Raw genomic sequence first — 22,921 nt, forward strand, 5'->3', positions numbered from 1 at the left:
AGAAGATAACAGCTAAGTTGTTTTAAAACCAGGCAAGGTTTAGTCTGGTTTTTTTTTGGAGAGCTTGATTTTACTTGAGCTGAACAAAATTTGTAACTCTAAATGAGTTACAAAAAATGTCACACTTAAGCTCCAGCTCCTCTGTCATTTCAGGAGTAGCACATAGCAGAAGTTATTTTCTCTCTTTCAGATACATCTATAGCAGATCATAAGAATGCTTGCAAGTCTATCTTTGATTAGAGAATTTTTTTTTTAAAGACCAGATTTAAAAAAAAAAAAAAAAAAAAAAGAGTGATTGTTTTACACGTATCCCAGCCTCTTTCTTCCTAACCCTCCCCGCAACTGTGCAAAATAGGACATGCATCAACTATATACTGGAGGTAGCAACTGTGCATCTGAATTTGTACACAATACACAGATACTCAGATACAAAAGTGACTTTATAGAATATATTAAGCTAAACAGTGATGACTACAGCCTTACCTGGACTACCTGGAGGCCCTGGCGGTCCTCTCTCCCCAGGAGGCCCAGTTATTCCAGTTCCTATGCAATTGAAGCATGTGTCTCCTTTATCACCTGAAAAGATTTGCATTGAAAAAGTATACGTGAGCATCAGATCTTAGAAAACATTAAAATAATTCACTACAACAGCAATTGTTTTCTTGCTACTGATCTATAACACTAAGTCCAAAATGACCATTTTATATAATTATATGACTGCTTATATAATAAAATGTTTGCCCCGCAAATGTGAGACTGAAGCTTTTTGGTTGCTAGGAGTCAGACAACCAATACCAGACACAATTAGAATTTATTTAGGATAGTGCAAAATAAGCTAAAAACAAAAAAGAAGGCTTTCCAATAATAAAAAATAAAACTGTGAACTTTTATTCTCAGCAAAACAGTCATCTTCTAAAGTAGGTACTCAACACTTCAAAACATATATCAGAATCTCAAAATTTAATTAAACTCCAAGAGTACAAAACAAATACCAGGAATGTTTCATGATTTGACAATAGGCTAAACTTAATTAAATAAAAAATAAAAAGAAAATAAAAGAAAAGAAAAAAACCCAAATGGTTTCCAGAAGTTTAGGAATTTTCTTCATATACAGACTTTTCTGACATTCATCAATGTAGTATTTAAGCACTTCATGTAGTGCTTCACTTAATTAATTAATCCTTACAATCTTAATAAGAAAAAAAAAAAAGACTTCTGTTTGAAAGGAGTACAAAAATAAGTGAGATGCCCTAAGTCATTTAGGATGTCCATGGTTGAGCTAGGAAAAGATTCTCACTTACCCATATCAGCATCCTCATTGCAAGGTTGTCTTTTTGGAAACAAGGACACACATTAAAGATGGCTTTCTTTTGCTTACCAAACAAACTCATTGTAGATTTACCAACTCAAATTATGAATCTTGCATTTATAATTTCAGTGTTGCTTTCCATAAAAAATGCCAAATTCATTCATGAAGTAAGTAAAAAGCTTTTTCACATAGAGTTGGCAACTGCTGCAACAAAACACTCAGTTTGTATCTACCTGGGAGGTACTCATAAACCTGAAGTTCCATTTTACTTTAATCACGATGCATGCTGGGCCCTCGCATGGGCCGTACCCTCAGTCACTTTGAGATTCCTGTGCTTTAACTCTAGATGAGGGACTATCCTACACCCAAACAAAATAGCTTTCTTATTCAGAAAATATTTGCGCTCAACCCTACTGGGAAGAGACGCTGTTGTTTAACACAGGCTTTACATTGTTTGACAAGCTTTAATAAAAAGAGGAAAAACAAGATAGCCATGACACTGCACCTTTTTGGCCTCGCTCCCCCATAAAGCCTTGTTGTCCTGGAATTCCTGGAGGACCTGGTGGCCCCTGCTTACATAACCCTTCACCTAAGGAGAATCGGGAGAGGTTTAATGATCAATTTGTGTTAGGCTGACAGCAGCACCGAATATGCATATTCAGAACAAGAATGTACTTCCTAGTACTTGTGTGAATTTACTCAAGACAGTGGCAAAGCAGTTACCTCCTCCTTTATGCACAAATTTTAATGTAACTGTCATTAGCTGGATTAAATAGGATGTAATATAAATTGGAAAAATACTTAATTTTGTACAGCTGGGCCAAATCTGCTTGGCCTGGAGGACTGTCATTATTGTGTGAGCTAGCACAAAGGTCCCTCAAGTCTCACAAGATTTCTTCTCCTCCAGTTTTGCTGAATCTCACAGATAAGTCACAGCAGGACTCACTTGTGGTAAAAAAAAGGCATGATAAAGCCAGATTGCAACTCACATCATTGAATTCTCAAATTCTGTAATTGTCCTGAAGGCTAGAGGTCTAAAAATACCCCAATTTACACTGGGAGCAACTTGGAGAATGCATACAAATAGCTTGGAATCTCATGGGCTTCAGTTGCTGATAAACTACATCTTTCGAGGTAGAATGAAGAAAAAAAAAAAAAAAAAAAAAAAGAAAAGCTGTTCAGTCTCTTCTACTTGGTGTCTCTGTGGTCATCACTTACCAGGAGGAACAGATGGTGCAGGTGGCCCTGGGGGACCTGGTGGTCCTGGAGGTCCTCGTGGTCCATCAAGTCCTGGTTGCCCAGGAATAGAAACACCAGGTAAACCTGGATCTCCCTTCTGTCCTCTTTCACCAGGTAAGCCAGGTGGGCCAGGAGGTCCAACAGTAGTGATCCCTAAGATGGGAAGAACTTAGTTTCCTGATAGCTCAAAGGTTTCTATCACTTTTTTTTTGCAAGGATGACAATGATACACAACGAATAACATGCTACAGATAAGACTGTGTCTTTCCATTAAGTACTTCATAACATTTATTTTATGGAATCAAACTACACATTGATGTGCAGTGTTTGGCATATGCACAGTTTGCATTTTCAGAGATTTTTGTTTGAAAAAATTGACCTAAGAGTTAACAACTAAGTTTATGAAAGCAAAATAAAAAACAAAACAGGACCAATGAAAGGAAGTGCTGATGGGAAAAAAAAAAAAAAAAAAAAAGAACATTTACAAGCTGTAACATTAGAATCATACTGTGCATGTATATGGCAAATACAAGCATCACTGCTCGCTCTCACTGCAGACTCAGATCATCTCCTCCTCTAGTACTGGCCAATAGGTTTGATGGCCAGGTACCAGGCTTCTGGTACACAATACTTTCTCTGCGTAAAGCGATGGATAATGTATGCTACAGGTAAATGATATGAGATAAATAACCTCTAGACTGTTAAGCTAGTATCTGTTTGACAGCCTTGATAACTAACATCCTCTGTTAACAACAGCAGGGCCAATGAATGTTCAGAATTCCTCATATTATGCCCATAAGCTAAGGACCACCCTTCAAACTCAGAGGTAGCTCTAAATAGCTCTGTCTTCACTTTCTGCTCAGTCCCTCTGTCAAAAGGAGTGCGAGATGACTGTGAAGCTAAATATCCATTCAGACATTTGAGCATACAACTTATTTTAATGCTTGCACTCCTACCTGGAGAACCTGGCAAGCCAGGTGGGCCCGGCCTACCAGAGAATCCACGTTCCCCTTTGGCTCCTGGAAGTCCTGGCAATCCTTTGCTACCTTTTGGTCCCACTGTTGCATCAATGCCTGGTCTTGAAATGACCTGTAAATGTTTCATGTTCATGTGAAACAACTTGCCAAGGAAAGAGTCACTGGAATGGCAAAGAGATGTGAGGGAGGAAAAGTTGAACATACTTCAAACCTTATACCAATGACAGGATGCTTTTCCTGCTCCACTGAATTACCAGGTAAAATTCCAGTAAAGAGCACTCCCCAACAGGAAGCACTTTTCCTGCCAAGCCAACATGGTCAGAACAGGCTTCAGTGAAGCTGACTCAATTTCTGCTGATCTGAGGTTACAGTCTAGCCCTGTGCTTGTAACCTAGCAAATCCTAGAGCCCAGAATCTATCTTGAAAGAAAGAAACAATTGGTTCTATTGGTGAATATACGAAATCTTTACTGCTTCTGTTCATGTTATACCCAGAGGATAGGACTCTCAGTCACCCAAGAACCACGATGAGACAACACTCAATCAAGCGCAGAAAGAAAATAAAGGATTAGCAACTTACAATTCCAGGAGGACCAGGGGGACCAATGTCACCTTTTTCACCCTATTAAGAGCATGTTGTATACTGCGCATTAGTACACAAGAAAGTTATTGCAAATATTCCTCAACACTGTAACAGCATAGGCAACGCAATTACTACTCAACCAGAACCAAACTTTGATGGCAGATTTTCAAGCTACTACAGCAATAATGACAAAAAATCTGGCATACCTTTTCACCCTCTCGTCCTGGAGCACCATTTATTCCAGGGTCACCAGGTAAACCCTTTAAGAAAAGAGAAAGATAATCACACTCTGATCTTATCAGTATCAGAAAAGCTTATAAATAGTTTGCTTAGATTAGAAATGTACGAGCTACTCACGTCTCTACCAGGCTGACCAGGTTCTCCATCTTTGCCAGGCTTTCCCTTCAAAGACAAACACGCATTGAAATAAAATGCTTCAGTGGTAAAGAATTTTTATGGAAATAGTGTTACTTATTTCCCATTTTTGAACAAACCAAACTTCCTCTAGAATGCAGTCCTTATGACAAATAGGTCCAAGACATCAACCAAGTACAATCAATGGAGTTATCTAAACAGAAGTTTTCATTTTGAAAACCAGAGCACAAAACATGCCAAGTCTCAAAGAAATGCTGTGTGCTAATATAGCACAAAATTATCTCCAGTTAACTATTGCTGATTCATTGTGTTTAATCACTCCCTTTATTTTAATATTAGAGAAATCCTTTATTTGGAAAAGAGATCCCGACTCCCTAAATACTAGAACATTATATTTAATAAGGAAATTAGTATAACGTGACTGGTGAAATTAAATACTAACATTTCTGTGTTTGAATTTTAACTCTCCTTGAAACCAAATGCAATTTTCTGAAGAACAGTATCAACAAAAATATGAAGTACAATTCTGCTCCAAGAAGTGACTTCTAAAAACAATATATTCTTGCTGAACAGATTTATCATTGCTGCAATATAAGTAGTGCAAGTGCCACTTTATTCCAGAGCTTTTGCTGGGCAGGACAAATAGAACTCTATTGTTGGCATTACAGAAATGGTACATATGGGTATATGCTGTTGGAACATAACTAGAATAGGTGATTAAGTTTCACCACAGTGCCAAGATCAACTCTCCGTCACCAAGAAGTTGATAACAAGACCTGATAGATACAGTATATTAGAGAATAAAGTGATTTCCGAATTCTTTATTATTATTGATGAGTACTGATTCTCAAAAACAAGGTTTTAAGATTTTCTGTGAATTTGCAGAACTACCTGTTTGGTTACATACACTGACATTTTCATATCTAAAATGGGTTTGAGCCACACAGAATCATTTGGAGTCCTAAAAGGCAGCTTTAGAGTAATTTAATAGTAAAACTGCAATTTAGGTATGCAATATGCTCAAATTCAGAGCAATAAAAACAAACAAAAATGTTGGTGGACAAGCTTTTAGTAAAAAAACATCTGCCATATCCCCTCAGGACTTTCATCCTTTCGGATTTTTGCAAATTTATGTGGCTCCCATTTACTTTTGCAGAAAGAAACAACTTGGAAAATACAATTCAAAAACTACTCAAAATACAATGAGAATTTTTGCTTTGTACATCTGCCTAATTTCTTACATTCTTTAAAGAAGGCAAATCAAAGCCCTCCTACAAATCTCAGCAACTGAGAAGGTTGGAGCACCTCTCCTATGAGGCCAGGCTGAGAGAGTTGGCGCTGTTCAGCCTGGAGAAGAGGAGGCTCCGGGGAGACCTGACAGAGACCTTCCAGTACCTTAAAGAGGGCTGATAAGAAAGATGCGGAGAAGCTCTTTAGCAGGGTCTGTTGAGATAGGACGAGGGGTAATGGTTTTAAAATAGAGGGAGATAGATTCAGACTGGACATGAGGAAGAAATTTTTTACAGTGAGGGTGGTGGAAGACTGGCCCAGGTTGCCCAGAGAGAAGGTGGATGCCCCATACTTGGAAACGTTCAAGACCAGGTTGGACAGCGCTCTGAGCAACCTGATCTGGTTAGAGATGTCTCTGCTTCTTGCAGAGGGGCTGGACTGGATGGCCTTTAAAAGGTCTCTTCCAGCCCAAATTATTCAATGAGTCTATGATTTTATCTAGAATACCAAACATTTGTTTCCACTGTACTGATTTCCTACGGAAATTGGAAAATCTATTACCAACATATTTCTAAACAGTGTTTATGTATTGGCCAATTAACCTGAGCAAGACTTGTGTCTTGGTTTTCAGAGGGACCCATTATGTTGATGAAACTACAGGTTCAGTAGCCGTGAAAGGGAAAATACAGAATGCTTTGACCTGCTAGCAGCTTATCTTTTCTTTGCTGGTCCACCCCCTGTTATTTTCTTCCTATTACTTAGCACTTCCATGATCTTTCTCAGCTTCTCTGAGCTGTGATACTCAGGACGGACTTGAGTCTAGACAGGAACAAAGCAACTTGTGCTATCCTCAGATGCAGCTATCGTGACTTGTCCCCTCCCTAGATAACACAGAAACTGAAGTAGTCTTGTGGGAAGTGACAAATGGACTTTTGGTCTTAATCCAGTGTTCAGAGACTTGGTTTTGTGACTCACCTCACAAGTAAACCCACTGAGAACGAGTTTACATAGACCAGCTTAAATATACACCAATCTCATGCTGCTTGGCAACCCAGTACTTAGCAAACTGAGTGAAGACCCTCTCTAAAAGAAGACAGAAAACTGCTGCTTCAGTCAAGCAGTCCAACAACTTTGAAGGTTTCCACATGTAAGCAGATAACATCATACAAATTAGTTTCTCCTGCCCCCCAAACTAAGATCTACATGTAGATAATTAAAAAGCATAGAGAGATCCGTAGCTAGAAGCACTTTCATGAACCAGATGCGTCATCTACTAGTTTGCCAGCTTATGAAAAACAAAAGGAAGTTTCTTACCCAGAGGCTGATGGCCCCACCTGAATTCAATATTTGCTTAATTCTCAAAGATAACACTGATTGGAAAGATAAATGTTTGGTTAAACAGACTACTTACTCTTTTGCCTGGTTCTCCTTGCTCACCTTTTTCACCTTTTACGCCACCGGGAAGACCCTGGACACACAAACGTCATCTTAAACTGAGCCCAGAAGCCCAAGTAGAATGAATTTACAGTTCTGATACAGATGCAACAAAGAAGAACTAAAAGAGAGCTACTCACAGGAGGGCCTTGTGGCCCAGGAAGTCCTGGTGGGCCTGGATCACCTGGAATACCCTGTCAAGCATGGGCAAAGAAAAAGAGGATTAAAGCCTCCATCACTCCCTAATAGCTCAGTTTTTTTTTTAATAGAATCTTTTTTTTTGCTGTCATTTAGATTTCCAAGTACTATGAACAGTAAAGGATCATATTTATACTTTCTTTGTGTGGAACTTCAAGTTCATCTATACATTTTATTAACCACTCATCCTGTTTATTTAGATGATTCACTCCACTAAGACACAACTGCCTCCTGTGTGCACTGCAGCAGCTGGTTTGGTGGCCTGCAGCTGCAATACAATAATAAAAAGAAGGAAGAAAAAAACAAAACGAAAGAAAGAAAGAAGAAATGCCAGATCCTGCTGAAATTACAGGAGCAAGAGCCATTAGATTACTAGTAATTTTCAAAGTTGTGAGGCCATCAGGATCAATAGGGTGTTCATCTGAAACGTGACACAGGTTCTCTGTGTTCAAAAGGAAGGGTTTCTATTTTGTCTTGTTACTCCTCTCTGCAAGTTTTTTTCTCTAGGTTAATGGTGAAGAGATTTAAAGTTATGGGTATTGAATCTGCAAAAGGTTTCTGTGCAGTTTCAGTTATTTTCTTAGAGGCCTCTCAGACTTTTATAAGCCCATCTACACCCTTGGTTTTTCAGTAAGAGATCATAGGTGCAGGTATACACCAGAATTTTGTGTCTACTTCACAAAAAGTAAGTGTAATGTTGAAATTTTTTACTGATCGTGTACTATCAAGCACAACCTTTGTTGAAATAGAAACAAATTTTTAAACTTTGAAATCATTGTTAATTTTGGTCAAAGACAATGCACTCAGACTGTGTTTGGAAGTCTTAGAGCTTTAAAAGGAATGTAGTTAGAATACTTCTATTTTGTACATTTATATAACTTAATGCAAATATAGTTAGTCCTTCAGAGGTCCCTGATGAGAGGCAAATTACTCTGACCCTAATAAAGTCACATGAACTTTTGCTTCAACTACAGTGTGGTCAAAATGTCACCTTGTGTTTTCTTAGAACTATGAAGACAGTTAGTGCTGCTCTTTACCTTCCGTCCTGCTGCTTTGGTATGCAGCAGTATTTTATTTTGGCAGGGTGTAGGACAATTCTGCCCTTCTTCTTGATCAAAACCATTCCTTTCAGAAGAACATTAGGCACCACCAAGGCATTCCCTAGAGCTATCCACTGATGTACACTTGCAATGCACAGTCATCCTAGAAAGGTCTCAGTCTCTGGTTTTGTCTCTGTCTTAGCATTTATGGGTGGGGAAGGATCCACACAAATCAAACCAACAGTTTGAAGCTTACTGTCATAATATGGCTTGATATTTACTTTTAAGAGGCCAGAAACAGGAAAAGCACTTTATTCAGACCACAAGAAAGACAGATCCTGGGGCATCACTAATGACAAAAAAAAAAAAAAAAAAAAAAAAAAGAGAAAAAAAATAAAAGAAATTGAGCTAAAATTTTTGAAAGACTTCTTCACAATGGATTACATAGCTGGTTAATTAATGGGAATCTGAATCCCAAGACAGCTTTGAAAATCCCAGTCTGGGTGTTCCAAGAAATGAGAATATTTTAACTGCTTTTACTGTTACAATGAACTTTCCCTAAGACAGTTTCTTAAGAATAGTTATTTTACTAAGGGAAGTAACTGAGCTAATGTGACTGGCATGCCTTCTGTTAAAGGAAAAGTACTCAGGCCTGAAATAGTCAGTACTTTGAGAAATATAGCAGAACCTCTGCAGGAAGCAGGATGAGAGTATACACGAGCCAAACCAATGGAGGCTGCAGCTTGATCACGTACTCGTGGCAGACGGATATAGCTTCCCCACTCACCTGATCTCCTTTCTGAAACTCAATGTCATTTGGTCTCTTCTGTTCTCCAATTTGTCCTGGTGGCCCTGGAGGTCCCTGAAGACCTTGTTCACCCTAATGTGCAAGAAGATGGCGGTTTGTTACAGGCAATACGAGCCAAAATGGCATGCATAAGTATTTTGAAAATAATAAGTAAAATTATCATCATGATCACCTACTCACTTTTTCACCTTTGGGTCCTTGGAAATTCAAACCCATATTACCCTGCAAAAAGTATAACTCATCAGCCCTTAGAAGTCACAAATGAACAGAAAGAAAAACAAAACAGTTCACCACCACCATCAATGAGAGAAAGAAAATACCTTAGGTCCTGGCAGCCCTGGTGGACCAGGAGGCCCCTATTAAAAAAAGAAACAACAAAAAAGGTAATTTCCAAGCACTTTACATGTCCCCTTTTGAAAAAAATAGAACAAACCAAGTTTGCTACTTTGACTCCTGTGCATTATACCCACGTTGGCAACGCACTTTGCCTTCCTCTGAGAGTTCATGCTATTCAACTTCACAAATATGTAAGAAACTAGTTATTACTTTAAGTGAAAGAGTCAAATAAAATTAAATGGTCAGGTGTTAAATATTAAGGAAAGAATCACCCTGGTCCAAATAAGCTAAATCTTGTCCCTCAGGTTTCACACAAATAAGGAGCCTACACAAAGATTCAGCCTGATTTAAAGCAAAGAGGTCTGGGAACAGGCTGAGTGTTTCAAACACATCACATTTAAATGTGCACAGTGGCAGCTCCAGCGTGAACTGAAGGCACAGTTGCTGTTTTCTTCATACCAAATCTTGACTACCAAAATCTCTGCAATTTACTGACCTGCCTCTGAGGATGTGAAACAAAGTAACTGCCCTATTTCACACTCCATGGGTAACAGGTTAAAGAAACTTACTGTCAAACCTGGGGGCCCTGGAGGGCCAATTGGACCTGGTACTCCCACGGAGCCAGGCGGGCCCTGTTGAGAAAGCGGAGGAAGCTATTACAGAGGCACCTTTTTATGAAAAAAAAACAGTGAGACATGCAAAGTCAAAAAACCCCAACAGCTGGCACCTCATACACATCAAATCAGAGTAGCTGACCACTAACCTACCAATCTGTTCTTGTGGAAAGGCCTAAAAGAGTGTACATCGTGTCAGGAGTGTTCTGCTCTCAAAACCAATACATCTCTTTGGCTTGGATGAGGGAACACTTTTTTGTTTGTTTTGAACTACTTTTGCTCTTTCTTTCTCCCCATGCACTGAGAGAGAACAACAAAACACTTTGTATTTGTGATTCCTCCCAGCCAGAAACAGACAATAGGGAAGCAGAGATCAGAGGAGCAGAAATGCTAACAGGCTCAGTCTGGTCAGAATAGCCTGAGGCTTGCCTCTCTGTACCAGGAAATGGGAGTCTCTGGCTTCTGTCCAGTCCAGGCCGATAGACTCATTTTCTGCTCCCCTTGTTCTTCCACTAAAGCAATGAATGGCTCAGTGGGGAAGCACAGGGCCTGGAGTCACTAGCTGTTTTCACAGAAGACTGCTGGGAGAACAGACACACTGTTCAGGAGGTGCAATATGAGGAGAACAGCGGAGACATTACCCTCTCTTCCCAACATCCAAAATAGTGGCTACAGCCCAGAAAGGCAGATGTTACTTGCTTAGGGTGAAGACGGGAAGGGAATTCCAGAACTGATACAGAGAATGTCTAGGAAGGGGGAACAGGCAAGGGAAACAGAAGTAAGTCAATAACTGAGTACTGCTGCCTGCTGAATACCACTTTCCTGACCAGGGGACCTTTCTGGCCTCTGTGGCAAGAGCAATATGGAAGCACTTACTTTCCGTCAAACTATAAAGTAGAGGTACATTAAATATGAGCCCTCCTCCACATAAACATATGGATCCTCTAGCACCACATGTTCAATTGTGCTGTAATGCAAATACTTTCCATGTTATCTTTTTGGCAGAACACAGTCTAATAGTACTTTACAGAACTTACAGGTATCCCCGGAAGACCTGGAAATCCTGGGTCGCCCTTCTGTCCTGGCAGCAAAGATGTAATTATTTCACCTGGTTCACCCTAAAAGAAAAAGAGCTGACTTTAATTAATAGCACATTTTACAACTCTTTATCACCATTCTCACTCCAAAGGACCCACAGTGGCTCTTAAGACCTCGAGAGACAGTCTCTACATCCTGCCAGTACTCTTTAATATAAGTACTAGATTCTCCAAAAATATCTCTTTTTAGGAGAGCGCCTTGCATATTTGGGGGATTCTTTAAATGGCTAAACTACCAACTATCAAAAGTTCTCTTTTTAGATGTACAAATATATCAGCATTGATTTAAATTCCAAAAGATTAGAGGACTGAAATACAAATGCTTCACAAAAGAAAGAGACGTTCTAGCTCCATCTGAAAGCAATGGATAGGACAACAGAAAAAAGGCTCATTCAGCTTTCTCCAATGTCCCACCTCATGAGATTAATGCTGAGTATGCTGTTATAAGTCATGCTTTGCATTCTGTATTGAAGCAGTTTCTTACTGATTTCAGGGAAGATCTTTGTTTTAAGAGTATATATTCTGATTAGCTTGCCTTTTAGTATCTTTAAAACAATTGGGAAGAAAAAAAAGCTGAGAAAAACAATTCAGCTTAATAGTCACCAGTGTTACGCTATCCTCTCAGAAGTTTATTTGAATGATTGTGTGGGTCAAGTTTCCTTTCAAATAGATTTGAACCAAAACTGACATTTTGGCTTATGCTCAAATAGGTCAAGGATACAATAAAAAACCCGTTAAAATATAAAAGGAGTCAGAACACTTACCTTCATACCTGGCAGACCAGGTGGTCCCTTTGTTTAAAAGAAACAAAAAACAAAAGAAAGATCAATAGAAATAAATAATTGGTATGTTATTTGCAAACCACTAATCAGATCTACACCATGAGGCAACCATTAAAAACAGAAATCTAAAAGAAGACATGAAAAAAAGAGAAAAATAAAATTTATGATCTTTAGAATCAAATGGAAAAACTAAAGAAGCACTTTCACAGTGAATGTTGAGCATTAAAGGGACTACATTTCCATTTCCTAGAAATTTGTTTCTTTATTGCTTCCTATTATCCATCCTGTCTACTACATTTCTTTCTGTTTGTACTTTTTGTTTATTAGCTTTACCACAACATGCAGCAGAAAAGCTCACTCTTTTACTGGATATCTAAAATATTCTGATTAACCATAAAAAATGAATATATTCTTATTTATTAAAAGATCCACTCCAAAAAGAGGCTGATATTTATCTGACCTTTCACAGATCTAGGTAGCAGTCTTTCAGTGGATTATAGAAATCTGTTACTTACAGGAGGCCCTTGTAAACCAGGAAAACCTGGACTGCCTGGGAATCCATGCTCTCCCTTAGGGATGAAGAAAATGATTAGCCAAAACCAAACCAAAACATAACAAAAACAATTAAACAAATTTTGACTGAAAACTTCAGTTTCATTGTTAGCTTATGACTCCAGGGTACCACGTTGTATTGCAACAAGCTATAGGATAAACAGTTTGTTAAATCACACAACTGACTGAAACAGAACTTTCCATATTCAGATATTTCTGCACACTTCCGGGCAAAATACTATAGTACAGAAATGGAAGATACACGCAGTGCTATAGAAGATCAACTTCTCTTATGGAAAGATCATAACCTGAAGCTAAGTAAGATGTTAGAATGAAAGTGACTCCTTCCAACAAGGATACTGAATCAGTATTTTCATTGCAATGTTAATAAAAATCAATAATTAAAAGGTCACACTCTTAGGTAATGAGTTTTCCTTGGTAGCAAGAGTCTACTACAAAGATGAGATGCAGTACAGGATCTAATTATCAGACATTCCTCTCAGTTGTTAGCTATAAAATTAAGGATTAGAACAAAGAATTTAACTACATTGGCCGCAGATTATAAAAGTTGTGCCTTGGTGCCGGCAATTTCTGGCAAAACTCGTGCTTTAAGTACCAGACCAGGACCCCTTTTCTCTCAGATGTATGTCTGAGTTACCTTGGAATTACCCGCAGAATTCAGTAACAGCAAGTACTGCTGCACATACTAAACTAAAACTATTGGCTACAGCCAGGAGAACAAGAGCTCTTTATCATATTATTGTTGCATTGTTAAGAATTTTAAGGGGATTCCACCTTTGTTCCATTGCATCCTGGGATACCCTGAGGTCCTGGTGGCCCATCTTGTCCTGGTAATCCCTTTAAAGTGGAACAGAAGAAAGAAGAGTTAGCTTGTAGGATGCTGTTCTGGCCCTGAAAAACAAAAGGGAACAGATTCCTAGTCTATACAGCCCGTTCCTACTCACAGGAAGTCCTGGTGTTCCTGGAAATCCTGGAAGCCCTGGCGGTCCCTAGAAGGAAATTAACCACATGTGTTTTAAACAGTATGGTACAAATGGATGTGCAAAAGGATTTACCAGGATTTACTAAATGTAACCTATTTGTGCATACATAAGTAAAGAAAAACAGAAACACATGAATCATCTGAAAAAAAAAAAAAAAGAAAGCCGTACTGGACAGCCATCAAGGTTCTTACCCTTCTTTCAGGGAAATATCCACAAAAACATAGAGAAGACAATGCAGAACAACAAAAGTAACAGGATGTAGATATACAGATAAGATAAATGAACAGTTATGGTGCAGAAAATGGATGTGTCCTCCTGAAGTCTGATATGAATCAATTGTCACTAGCTGAGGGCCCTGACAAAAAGAAACAGCAAAGGCACAAACCCTAAAGGTTTTCCAGATAAATCAACCTTTCCTGTATCGACCCTACATATACTGTATCTACTTCAGAATAAATTGAAGCAAAGTTACCGGAGCATGTTTAGGTCCTGCATAGCAAAACAAATAAAATACTATTGGGGCCACTCTCCATAATGAGTTCATGAAAGTAATACAAACAATACATAAGATTGTATTACTTATGCAATGTTATATTACTTATAGAAAGTAATGAAATATTTTCTAGCTGGTAGATAAATTATTCTTCAGATTTATTTTTTTTTCTCCCTATAAACCACCACTAGTGTGAGGACCCACTCAATGCCCGGCAGTCTTGATCCGTAATTCCAACATATCACCCGAGAACCACACCATTACTTACTCTGATTCCTTTGGGTCCAATAGGCCCTGGAAGTCCATCATCACCCTAAAAAAAAAAAAACCCAAAACCAAACAAACCAAAAAGAAAAACCACACTCAAGTTTGCAGTCTGCCTTTCTATCAAATTAAACTGTAAGCATGATAAAATTTATTCTACGTGTTTATAGTAAGTGGGCTAAAAGTTATATTAGCTGTCATTTCCTGAGTAAAAGGTTTAAAAGTATTTAATTTTGCACATTGGACTTTAAGTTGAAAAGTATTTCTTACAGCTGATAAACCATGGAAATGGTGGGTTTTTTGTTTTTTTTTTTAAATCAAAGCTATTTAAAATTGCTTACAAGCAGATACCGGTCATGTGCTTTCAGCAAATATCCTGCAATGACCTCTTGTGGGCAAAATAAGATACGCAAGATTAAATGTGAATGATACTGTCCCATTATTATTTTGTATTATGATAATGCGGAACTTCACATCAAAATCTTGAGAAGAAAAGGCACTTATGGAATAAAGATATAATCAAAGTTTCTAGTCCAAGACTCCTCTGCTGTTTCACTCTTGTTACATCAAATTAATATTTTCTTTTAGCGTTGACTTTGCTTCTTTTTGATGTGCTTCTGTAAGTTTACATTGTGAGCATTTGCAAAAGAAATGGCAGATGGTGGATAATCTCGTGCACATTAAATACAAATGCATTCAGAGAAAGGCTTTTCAACGTTTTGATGCTATATTATACCATCCGAGCAGAATGATGTAATTCTATAGCAAACAAATACAAACTGAAACCCTCCAGGGAAAGCAAGGAGCATTCCTGAGTTGTCTCCTGCTATGAGGTTCAATAAGGCCTTCATTTGCATTGTCCCACCCAAAACCAGCCCAAGAATGCCACCAGGTGCAAACAGTTTACCTGTGCGGTGGGACGCCTGTGGGCAGCTAACAGCCAAACACCTCTCTTACCAGTAAACCAAGCCACGGAGTGCATTATGGCAAGGACTAATAAGACTACATCGTGCACCTTGCCAAACCTGTTCTCTGACCTTAAATCGCAGCACCAAGTAAAAGAATACAAGCATGGAAGCATATGTGTAGGCGAAGAATAGGAAACTTTGAGCAATCTTCCTACGGTTGACTATTCAAATCAACTGAACAAAAAACCTGTATCATATCCCAACATTTGAAGATTTTGACTATCAAACCAGTGATAATCAAGAGTTCTGGAATGATTTAGGTTCAGCGCTACAAGCAAGCTAACACCTCCTAGCATTTTCATGCTCTCCAAGAGAATTTGGACTTACCTTCGAGCCTCTTGGACCAGGTGGTCCTTCCGGTCCGGGAAACCCAGGCAAACCTGGCTGTCCTTCCAAGCCTGGGAATCCCCTTTCGCCCTACAAAAAAAATAGGTAGTGGTGGAAGTGCAACATGACAAAAGCACAAGTTACGATAGAAAAATCCAGAAAATAGTATCTTTCTAGTTTTCTGTAGGAAGTCATCATACAGACAAACAAACACTGTAATTAAACATCTCACCTGCTTAGCTACAGAAACTCCTGAACATATACATGCATTGCAGCCATCTCACATCTTCAAGAAGACAGCTGCAGAGAACTGAAGACTGGGGATCACAAGCAGACAGAAGCATCTAACTGCAGCCTTGAGCACAATATGCAAAAGGCAATATTAAGGCTTTGCTCATCTCCCCCTTATTTGCTATAAGCAGCTGTATGCTGAGCACGACAGCAGTATTAAGTCCCATTCTTAAATCCTGATTTTCTCTCTGTACTGCTTAGGTAGGTGTTTTGTATTCCACCGTGGGGGCAGAAACTTAGAAGTTGCATTAAAGACATTTACAAGATGCTGAGTTCTCAGAGAACATAACAGGGCTTCTCTTCCTGCCTTCTTCTCCAGTACTTGCTATACTGCTTCCTTGGAAACACAAGAGAAAAACCTTTTGGATGAGAGATTAAAGACTGTGTGCAAGCAAGAGCTACAACCTTACAGAGGAAACAGCTAAGCAGTACTTAGTCCTACCTGTACAGTGAGACTCAAAGATTCCTTGGATAGGAATGGACAGCTCATTAACTGATCTGCTAACGTGACTTTCCTATTAATTAAAATGCAAACATACTCCTTGTTTGCTGTAGGTCACATACTGCTCTCTTACAGAGGACAGACATCTTTTCTCCCCTGAGGAAATGCTGAAATGGCATCATAAATTGAGGCTAGCTTCAGTTTGACAGTCAGGCTCCAGATGTTCTTTTTTGCACAGCAAGTGCCAGGCTGTACTTTTGCATGGAGCTGTGCAGCTGGCGTGCATCCGAAAAGCAAGACCGGAGGAGTGTTACCATCTCAGGCCGGGATACGAAAGGGTTTGTGTGTTCCTGAAGAAGGAAGGAGGAGGAATTTGGGAGTGCCAGATAAAAAAAAACCACCACATTAGGCAGAGCCAGACTTTGGCACAAGCTCTGGCAAGAACTGTGTTTGCACACTATGGAAATACACTTGCGTGAAAGAGGCATGTCAGATGTGTCAGGGGCTAGCTAGGCTACACAACACCTACTAATTGCAATTTGGTCATACTTGTCACATTTTTGTTAGAGAAAGCAACACCTGCAAATGGTTACTGGAACAGACTTAGCAGAGGGCTGGCTTCGTGTGTCACCTAAGGCTGAAGAACTGTTCTCTAAAATGCAACTACTCTGAGGTCTCCACTCTAAGTCGTGACAGAACTCAGAGGCCAAGGCTTTTAAAGTGAAAAAGAAACACACAAAGCTAAACAGTTAAGCAAGAGAAATACAGGAGGCAACAGATGCTGCTAGTAAACTGCACTATTGAAAAAAATGAAGTGAGCATTTTCCAAACTCACTTTGAAAGTGAGCAGCAACAATGAGAGCCTTGCATGAGGAAACTGTTGCTAGAGCAACAGAGTTTACCAGCAAATTACCCCCAAGAGTGAACAGATTATGTGAAGGACTATGCTTGGGAACAGCTGAGGGAGAATACCAGACATTTCCCAAGGGAAGTGTATCAAACTAACTACAGAGGAAATAGCTGCACTATAATCACTATTTTTGATCAAAGAATTGGTTGGAGAAAGAAACATGGGCACATCAGGTAGGGGGAGAAGCCAAGCTGATCCAACTCTCCAGAAGACAGATGATGTTGGGAGGATTTTTCTTATTCTCTTCTACTTCATTAGCACATAGAAGGATTTCATAAGCAAGAACAGTTTTCAGACATTGCTTCAGCCTCCAGACTTCTCCTGTTGCACACCTTGCATATACCATACTGTTTTCACGACGAGTCAGATTCTACAAGTTTGCCAGGAAAAACTGCCTGCTGTCTTGCAAGAACATACTGAAACTGGAAAGACATTTTAAAAGTCTTCCTCAAAAAGTCAGTGTCAAAAAAGGACATTGTAGCATCGGGGATGAGATTGGAGTCCCTGGGCAGTGTGCAATGTATTTTTTTTTAATAGACACAAAAATTGACAGTCACTAGACAGTTTCACTTGCACATAAAGAACTGAAGAAGTCCAGGTACTTTTTGTTTCAGACTAGAAGCTACTAAAGAGAAACAGAAAAAGGAAAGACATAGATCATCTCAGATCTCATCTTCCAGTCTTGAAAGTACAGGATTGTTTCCTTAGCAAAATAAAGATGCATCAGCTATAAACTGTCATTTCCATACTGGAACTGGCTGCCCAGGGAGGTGGTGGAGTCATCATCCCTGGAGGTATTTAAAAGACATGGTATTTAAAACAACATGGCACTTAGGGACATGATTTAGCAGTGGACTTGGAAACATTAGGTTTATAGTTCGACTCAATCTTAAAGGTATTTTCCAACCAAAATCACTCTATGACTTCTCCTTGGGGAATGGCCGAGGAGTCAGGTTCTGATCTGGTTTAGTGATAAATCCAGAGGAGCTGGCAACGTAGTTCCTCAGTCAGCTACACAGATGTGGCAAAACTATCAGCTTGTAAGCCTGAACATGACTATTGCTTGGGGGGATAGAAGAAAAATAGTTGGGAAACACCCTAAAGTTATGCTTTAAGCTGTAGCAAGATATAGCCAATTCAACTAGGACACAGAAAAATTTGGCATAGGTCTATGTACTCCAATAATAGAGTTCATAAGCATTTAAGAAAACAGGAAAAGATGCACTTTAAAGTATGCACAAGTAATTTACATTTCTAGAATTTCTTACTGAAACATAAATATTTATAAATAGAAATTATAGGCTGAAAAACCAAGATATTTATTTACAGAGATGTGGTATATTTGTGGGGAAAAAGAACCAACAACAACCAAAAAAAAGAGCAAAAAAGTGTTCAGGAAAGCAGCAGTTGAACAGTCCATTTTGATGACTAAATACATGCAAGAACCTGGCTGTAACATTTGGCAGAGGCACATACCCGCTTCCTGCCCTTGCTATGAAAATAGTGAACATCAGAATGAGTCTAAAGACAGTTAACTATGCGTGGCTACTTAAAACTAGATTCACATACAAATGTCTGAGTAACATTAAAAGATGTACAGCATGGAAGAAGCGATGCAACAATCATTATCCTCTCCCTTTCTAAATGATAGGGTGAAAATAACAGCAGCTTCAGATCCCAATACCAGTCAGCATAAGTTCTTCCTCAACTTAAAGAGCATTAACTTAATAGAATTAGAATCATATTATATATAATCAAGACCTCATTCAAAACAAACACACCAACCAGACACAAACAGTAGTGTTAAAGATTAGTTTAATGCAATACAAAAATCCCCTGACATGACCTGTAGTCTTCAAAATACATCACATTTCTGCAGAATATCATCTGTGACTTCTTTTCTAAGATGAAACAGTCGAGGCTTAATGGTCAGGAGTCATCTGCCAGGGTTGTAAATCTTTCAGAATACAGGGCCATATAAGTGCAGTTCAGGCCTATGGGGTGTGGATTTCTTGTATCTGTGTACAAACGCAAAGTATCTGAAATACTTTCAGAGCTCAGATATTACAAGTTGTTCCTGCTAGAACCCCAGGCACCAAGCTTGTATGACATCATATATTAGGAACTTGCAACCCAGTTGAGTCTTTGGAGTTGCAGCCCTTACACATGGTGATCAACAAACCCAGGCAACTCAGCACCTTCTGAAGTTGTCCTTCAAGAGGCCATGGACTAACCATACGTAATAACTACAGAACAGCTTCCCAATCAATGTGTTTAATTTAATTTGAATGGGCTAAACCCAGTAGCCCTGCTTATCAAAACCAGCAAAAAGTATTTGCAGTTATTTTGAGGGAGAAGCTCCAGAGGAGAAACAGGAATACCCAAGCTAAGGGAGGTACAAAAGCCTGCTGCCAGCCTACTTTAAAGCAAAGCCACAGTAGTCCTGGGGTACATGGCCTCTTAGTGGCCAAGATGCATGCAGCTTGCTTGCCATAGCCCTTGGCTCTTCTGTCTTCATCAGCTGGAGCAGCTGATATTCAGTCCCAGCCCCCTCCAGCTCCCCAGTCTCTGCAGAGCTGATCTCATCAGCATCTTGGGATCTTCTTCTCAGCTGAGGGAAAACCAGCCCAATAATCTACAAGTCTTACTGGTCTTAGAAATTGCTACATGTGCAGTGTCTATTGTGTTTATTACTTCAGCTATCTTTTATTCATGAACTAGCTTTTAAGCATTAAAGCAGGTTAATCTCAAAAGTGTGAGCAATATTTATTTAAAAAACCATCATAATCCAGTTCCTTAAGTGAAAAGCCACTATACACTTCTTTTCCAGTTGAAAAATGAGAGCAATTCCTGTACGTACTCGGATGTAGCTGCTTAATCATTTGCTTCAGTTTTAACACTCTAACTAGATCCAGTTCACTACTGAGCAGCTTACTGTGAGTAACAACAACAAAGATTTGTAAGGAAAGCACTATGGATGTCAGCGACAGAACTCTTGTGGTTCCCCAGAGCTGAACTGCTAAATCCATCAATGCATCAAATAGAGTGTTCTGTAATTACAGGGTAACGTAGTGGAGAGTGTGCACATATGATCAAACCAGTTCCACTAGCAACACATCATACCTAGGAAATATGGGCTTTGCTTTTCTTTGTTCCTTTACATAAAGTGTACATGATTGTCTGCAAGCTTCTGAAGGGCTGTTTAAAAAAAAAAAAGAGGACAAAAAACCTCTGGTAACTCTGAAAACTTGCTATCAAGGAAATATTGTTCTTTATTAGGTATGTAAATTGGAAACATACTTGAACTAAAAGCAAATAAATGCCAAGGAATGACATCTGTCTGGAGCTATCTAGATGGCAGATGTGGCCCCAAGATTACTCTGGATTTTGGACATCTGCCTTGTTTAACCTCTGTCAATAGTAAAATTCTATGTCAGCACATTATAGTGCCAATGCAGTGACTGATTATTTTGCATTGCTTTCGTTCATTTGAGGTTACACTTGTTTATGCCATGTCAAAAATCACCTTTGAAGTGTGTTTAATCTAGAGCACTGAAGCTCTTCTAGAACCTTGCTGAGATAGGGTAAGTGGTTTGATAAGACAGGCTTATCAAACTCACTTATCAGTTCACACCTTTTAAGCCAACTCCATTGTACCTCAAGTAAACTGTTTACAAGATTAAGGGTGGAAGTGTTTCATGCAGTCTCTCCCCCTCGCAGTGATCACATCACATTTATTCCCTGTGACAACAGCAGTTGCATGGGAACTATTTAACCACAATTTACTTACGAGGCTTCCATACTTGAGAAAAGGCTCAAATCAGGCAAGTGCTGAGCTGTGCATTACATCGCACAGTAACTAAAAGAAGTGCTGGGCACCTGCTGTTTCCTCAAAGGAAAAAATTGTAAAACAATAAGAAATAACGGTGATAGAAACATGAAGTACTGCAGAGGCATATTGAGCTCAGGCAGTGAGACTTGGTCTGAGAATACATGTTTGGCCATTAACTAGCTGCTTACTTGGGTGGCAGCTCTGTACGTTGGGAAAGCTGTATCTGAACTGTGTCACTTCCCCATCCCAGCTGAGCACCTAGACAGTAACAGCAGTCATCTCAGTACACAGTTACACAAGTCATGAGGTAAGAAACAGTGCAAGTTCGGGGCACACTAATGAGCGTCAACTACTTATGAGCAGGTAATGCAAGGAAAGTGGGAAAGCAACCCACACTCACTCTGCTTTTAAATTCCCACTGAAGCATTATTAGCAGAGATTATGGTACACAATCCACACCTTAGCTTGCCCACTCTAACTAGTTAGCATAGGCAGGCCTTGGCAATAAACAAGAATTCTTCCTATTTTACTAGAATTTGTGTCTTTTCTTTTTTTTTTTTTTTTTTACAGTCACATAGCTGGAGGAATTTCTCAAGAATTCCCATTCTTGAGAAAATAATGATATGAAATTCTGTAGACCAGCAGATGGACCAGTCTGACTCAATACTTGAAGCTGTTAGAACAGCTATGCTCGCTGGTGCATGCCCATACTATGGGGTCAAAGAAAATAAGACATGAGCAAGAAATAAAAGCTACAACCCATAAGCTTCTGTTGTCTGAAGTTGGCATATGGCTCAGTGGTTTGTGTGTTGGTCTGCCAATGGGGGGGTGGGGAGAAGAAGAGATATTTACCTTTTCACCTTTTACTCCACTGCAATCACATTTGGATAAAGATGTACATCCATGGCAAGCCTTAAAGACAGAAGCAAAAACAAAAGTGAGATGTTTTTAATCAGCATAAGAACTACATGAAGTTTAATACTATTACAAAATTTAGTGTAAAACAATCCTACAGAGCTTCTCACCTAGCAATTATACATGTGTTCAAAGCAGTTAAAGTTCAATCACCTTTATTAACAGCTATGCTTGTACATAAATGTATTACAGTTTCCCTGGAAATTTTAGAATTTTAAATCTATGCTTAAACACCATTTACTCTAAGGCAAAGTACAATCTAACACCTACAAAGAGGTCAGAACTTGATTAAAACAGGCTCTTCAGCATGTGCCTCCACACTGAGAAAAGTCTAATTATGGTTCCCACCAGTAGATGTCAGGTTTTGCACAGGAGTTTAGCCAAGTCTGATGCTTACGAGCACATTTGTGATAGTTATTGGAAAAATACTTACCACATAATTAATTCTTCCTTCCATCTCTCAGTTATTGAGAAAAGGTTTTTAAAGAAAACCCTTAGATTTCATCTAGCTGCATTCACATTCCATTAGAAAGCATGACAAGTCAGCTACAACAGTCCCTAGCATAAGGCTAGTGACAACCAGATATTAAGCGGTCAGAGGAAGGAGATATGGAAGCTTGATTCACAAAGAAGATCCAAGTTAGGTAACCTTTCCACACCACGTTTGCTTAGTTCATATTCTTTCTCCCCCATCCTAACATGGGATACTCACAAGAGCTCTGTGTTAATTTCAGAGATGTGTTTACAAAGTGATATTTCTAGAATAAGTGATTTTTTTTTTGTAGAATATCTCTCCATAATACAGTGGTCATCAATTTTTGAACTTCTTCATAGTTAAAAACCATGACCCACATTAGAAGATGTGCTACCTAAAACACTTTAAGGCTTGACTTGTCCTGAGA

General features: G+C 39.1%; 1 protein-coding gene across 2 annotated transcripts in view; it reads right to left on the reverse strand.

The window, feature by feature from the left end:
* COL4A5 (collagen type IV alpha 5 chain) overlaps window positions 1–22,921 on the reverse strand; it is a 74,231-nt gene that overhangs the window by 30,485 nt on the left and 20,825 nt on the right. For both annotated transcript variants that reach the window (XM_086756335.1, XM_086756336.1), the window contains exons 2-22: window positions 21,957–22,016; window positions 15,630–15,719; window positions 14,339–14,383; window positions 13,539–13,583; window positions 13,369–13,431; window positions 12,537–12,590; window positions 12,004–12,030; window positions 11,180–11,260; window positions 10,098–10,160; window positions 9,513–9,548; window positions 9,373–9,414; window positions 9,172–9,264; window positions 7,287–7,340; window positions 7,124–7,180; window positions 4,465–4,509; window positions 4,314–4,367; window positions 4,105–4,146; window positions 3,505–3,637; window positions 2,528–2,701; window positions 1,815–1,898; window positions 484–576 (exon numbers count right to left, since the gene is read on the reverse strand). In XM_086756335.1, coding sequence (XP_086612461.1) covers window positions 484–576; window positions 1,815–1,898; window positions 2,528–2,701; window positions 3,505–3,637; window positions 4,105–4,146; window positions 4,314–4,367; window positions 4,465–4,509; window positions 7,124–7,180; window positions 7,287–7,340; window positions 9,172–9,264; window positions 9,373–9,414; window positions 9,513–9,548; window positions 10,098–10,160; window positions 11,180–11,260; window positions 12,004–12,030; window positions 12,537–12,590; window positions 13,369–13,431; window positions 13,539–13,583; window positions 14,339–14,383; window positions 15,630–15,719; window positions 21,957–22,016 — 1,435 coding nt within the window. The remainder of the gene's footprint in view (window positions 1–483; window positions 577–1,814; window positions 1,899–2,527; window positions 2,702–3,504; window positions 3,638–4,104; window positions 4,147–4,313; window positions 4,368–4,464; window positions 4,510–7,123; window positions 7,181–7,286; window positions 7,341–9,171; window positions 9,265–9,372; window positions 9,415–9,512; window positions 9,549–10,097; window positions 10,161–11,179; window positions 11,261–12,003; window positions 12,031–12,536; window positions 12,591–13,368; window positions 13,432–13,538; window positions 13,584–14,338; window positions 14,384–15,629; window positions 15,720–21,956; window positions 22,017–22,921) is intronic.

This window comes from Chlamydotis macqueenii, chromosome 11, assembly GCF_036417535.1.
Source record: "Chlamydotis macqueenii isolate bChlMac1 chromosome 11, bChlMac1.mat, whole genome shotgun sequence".
Taxonomy (NCBI): Eukaryota; Metazoa; Chordata; class Aves; order Otidiformes; family Otididae; genus Chlamydotis; species Chlamydotis macqueenii.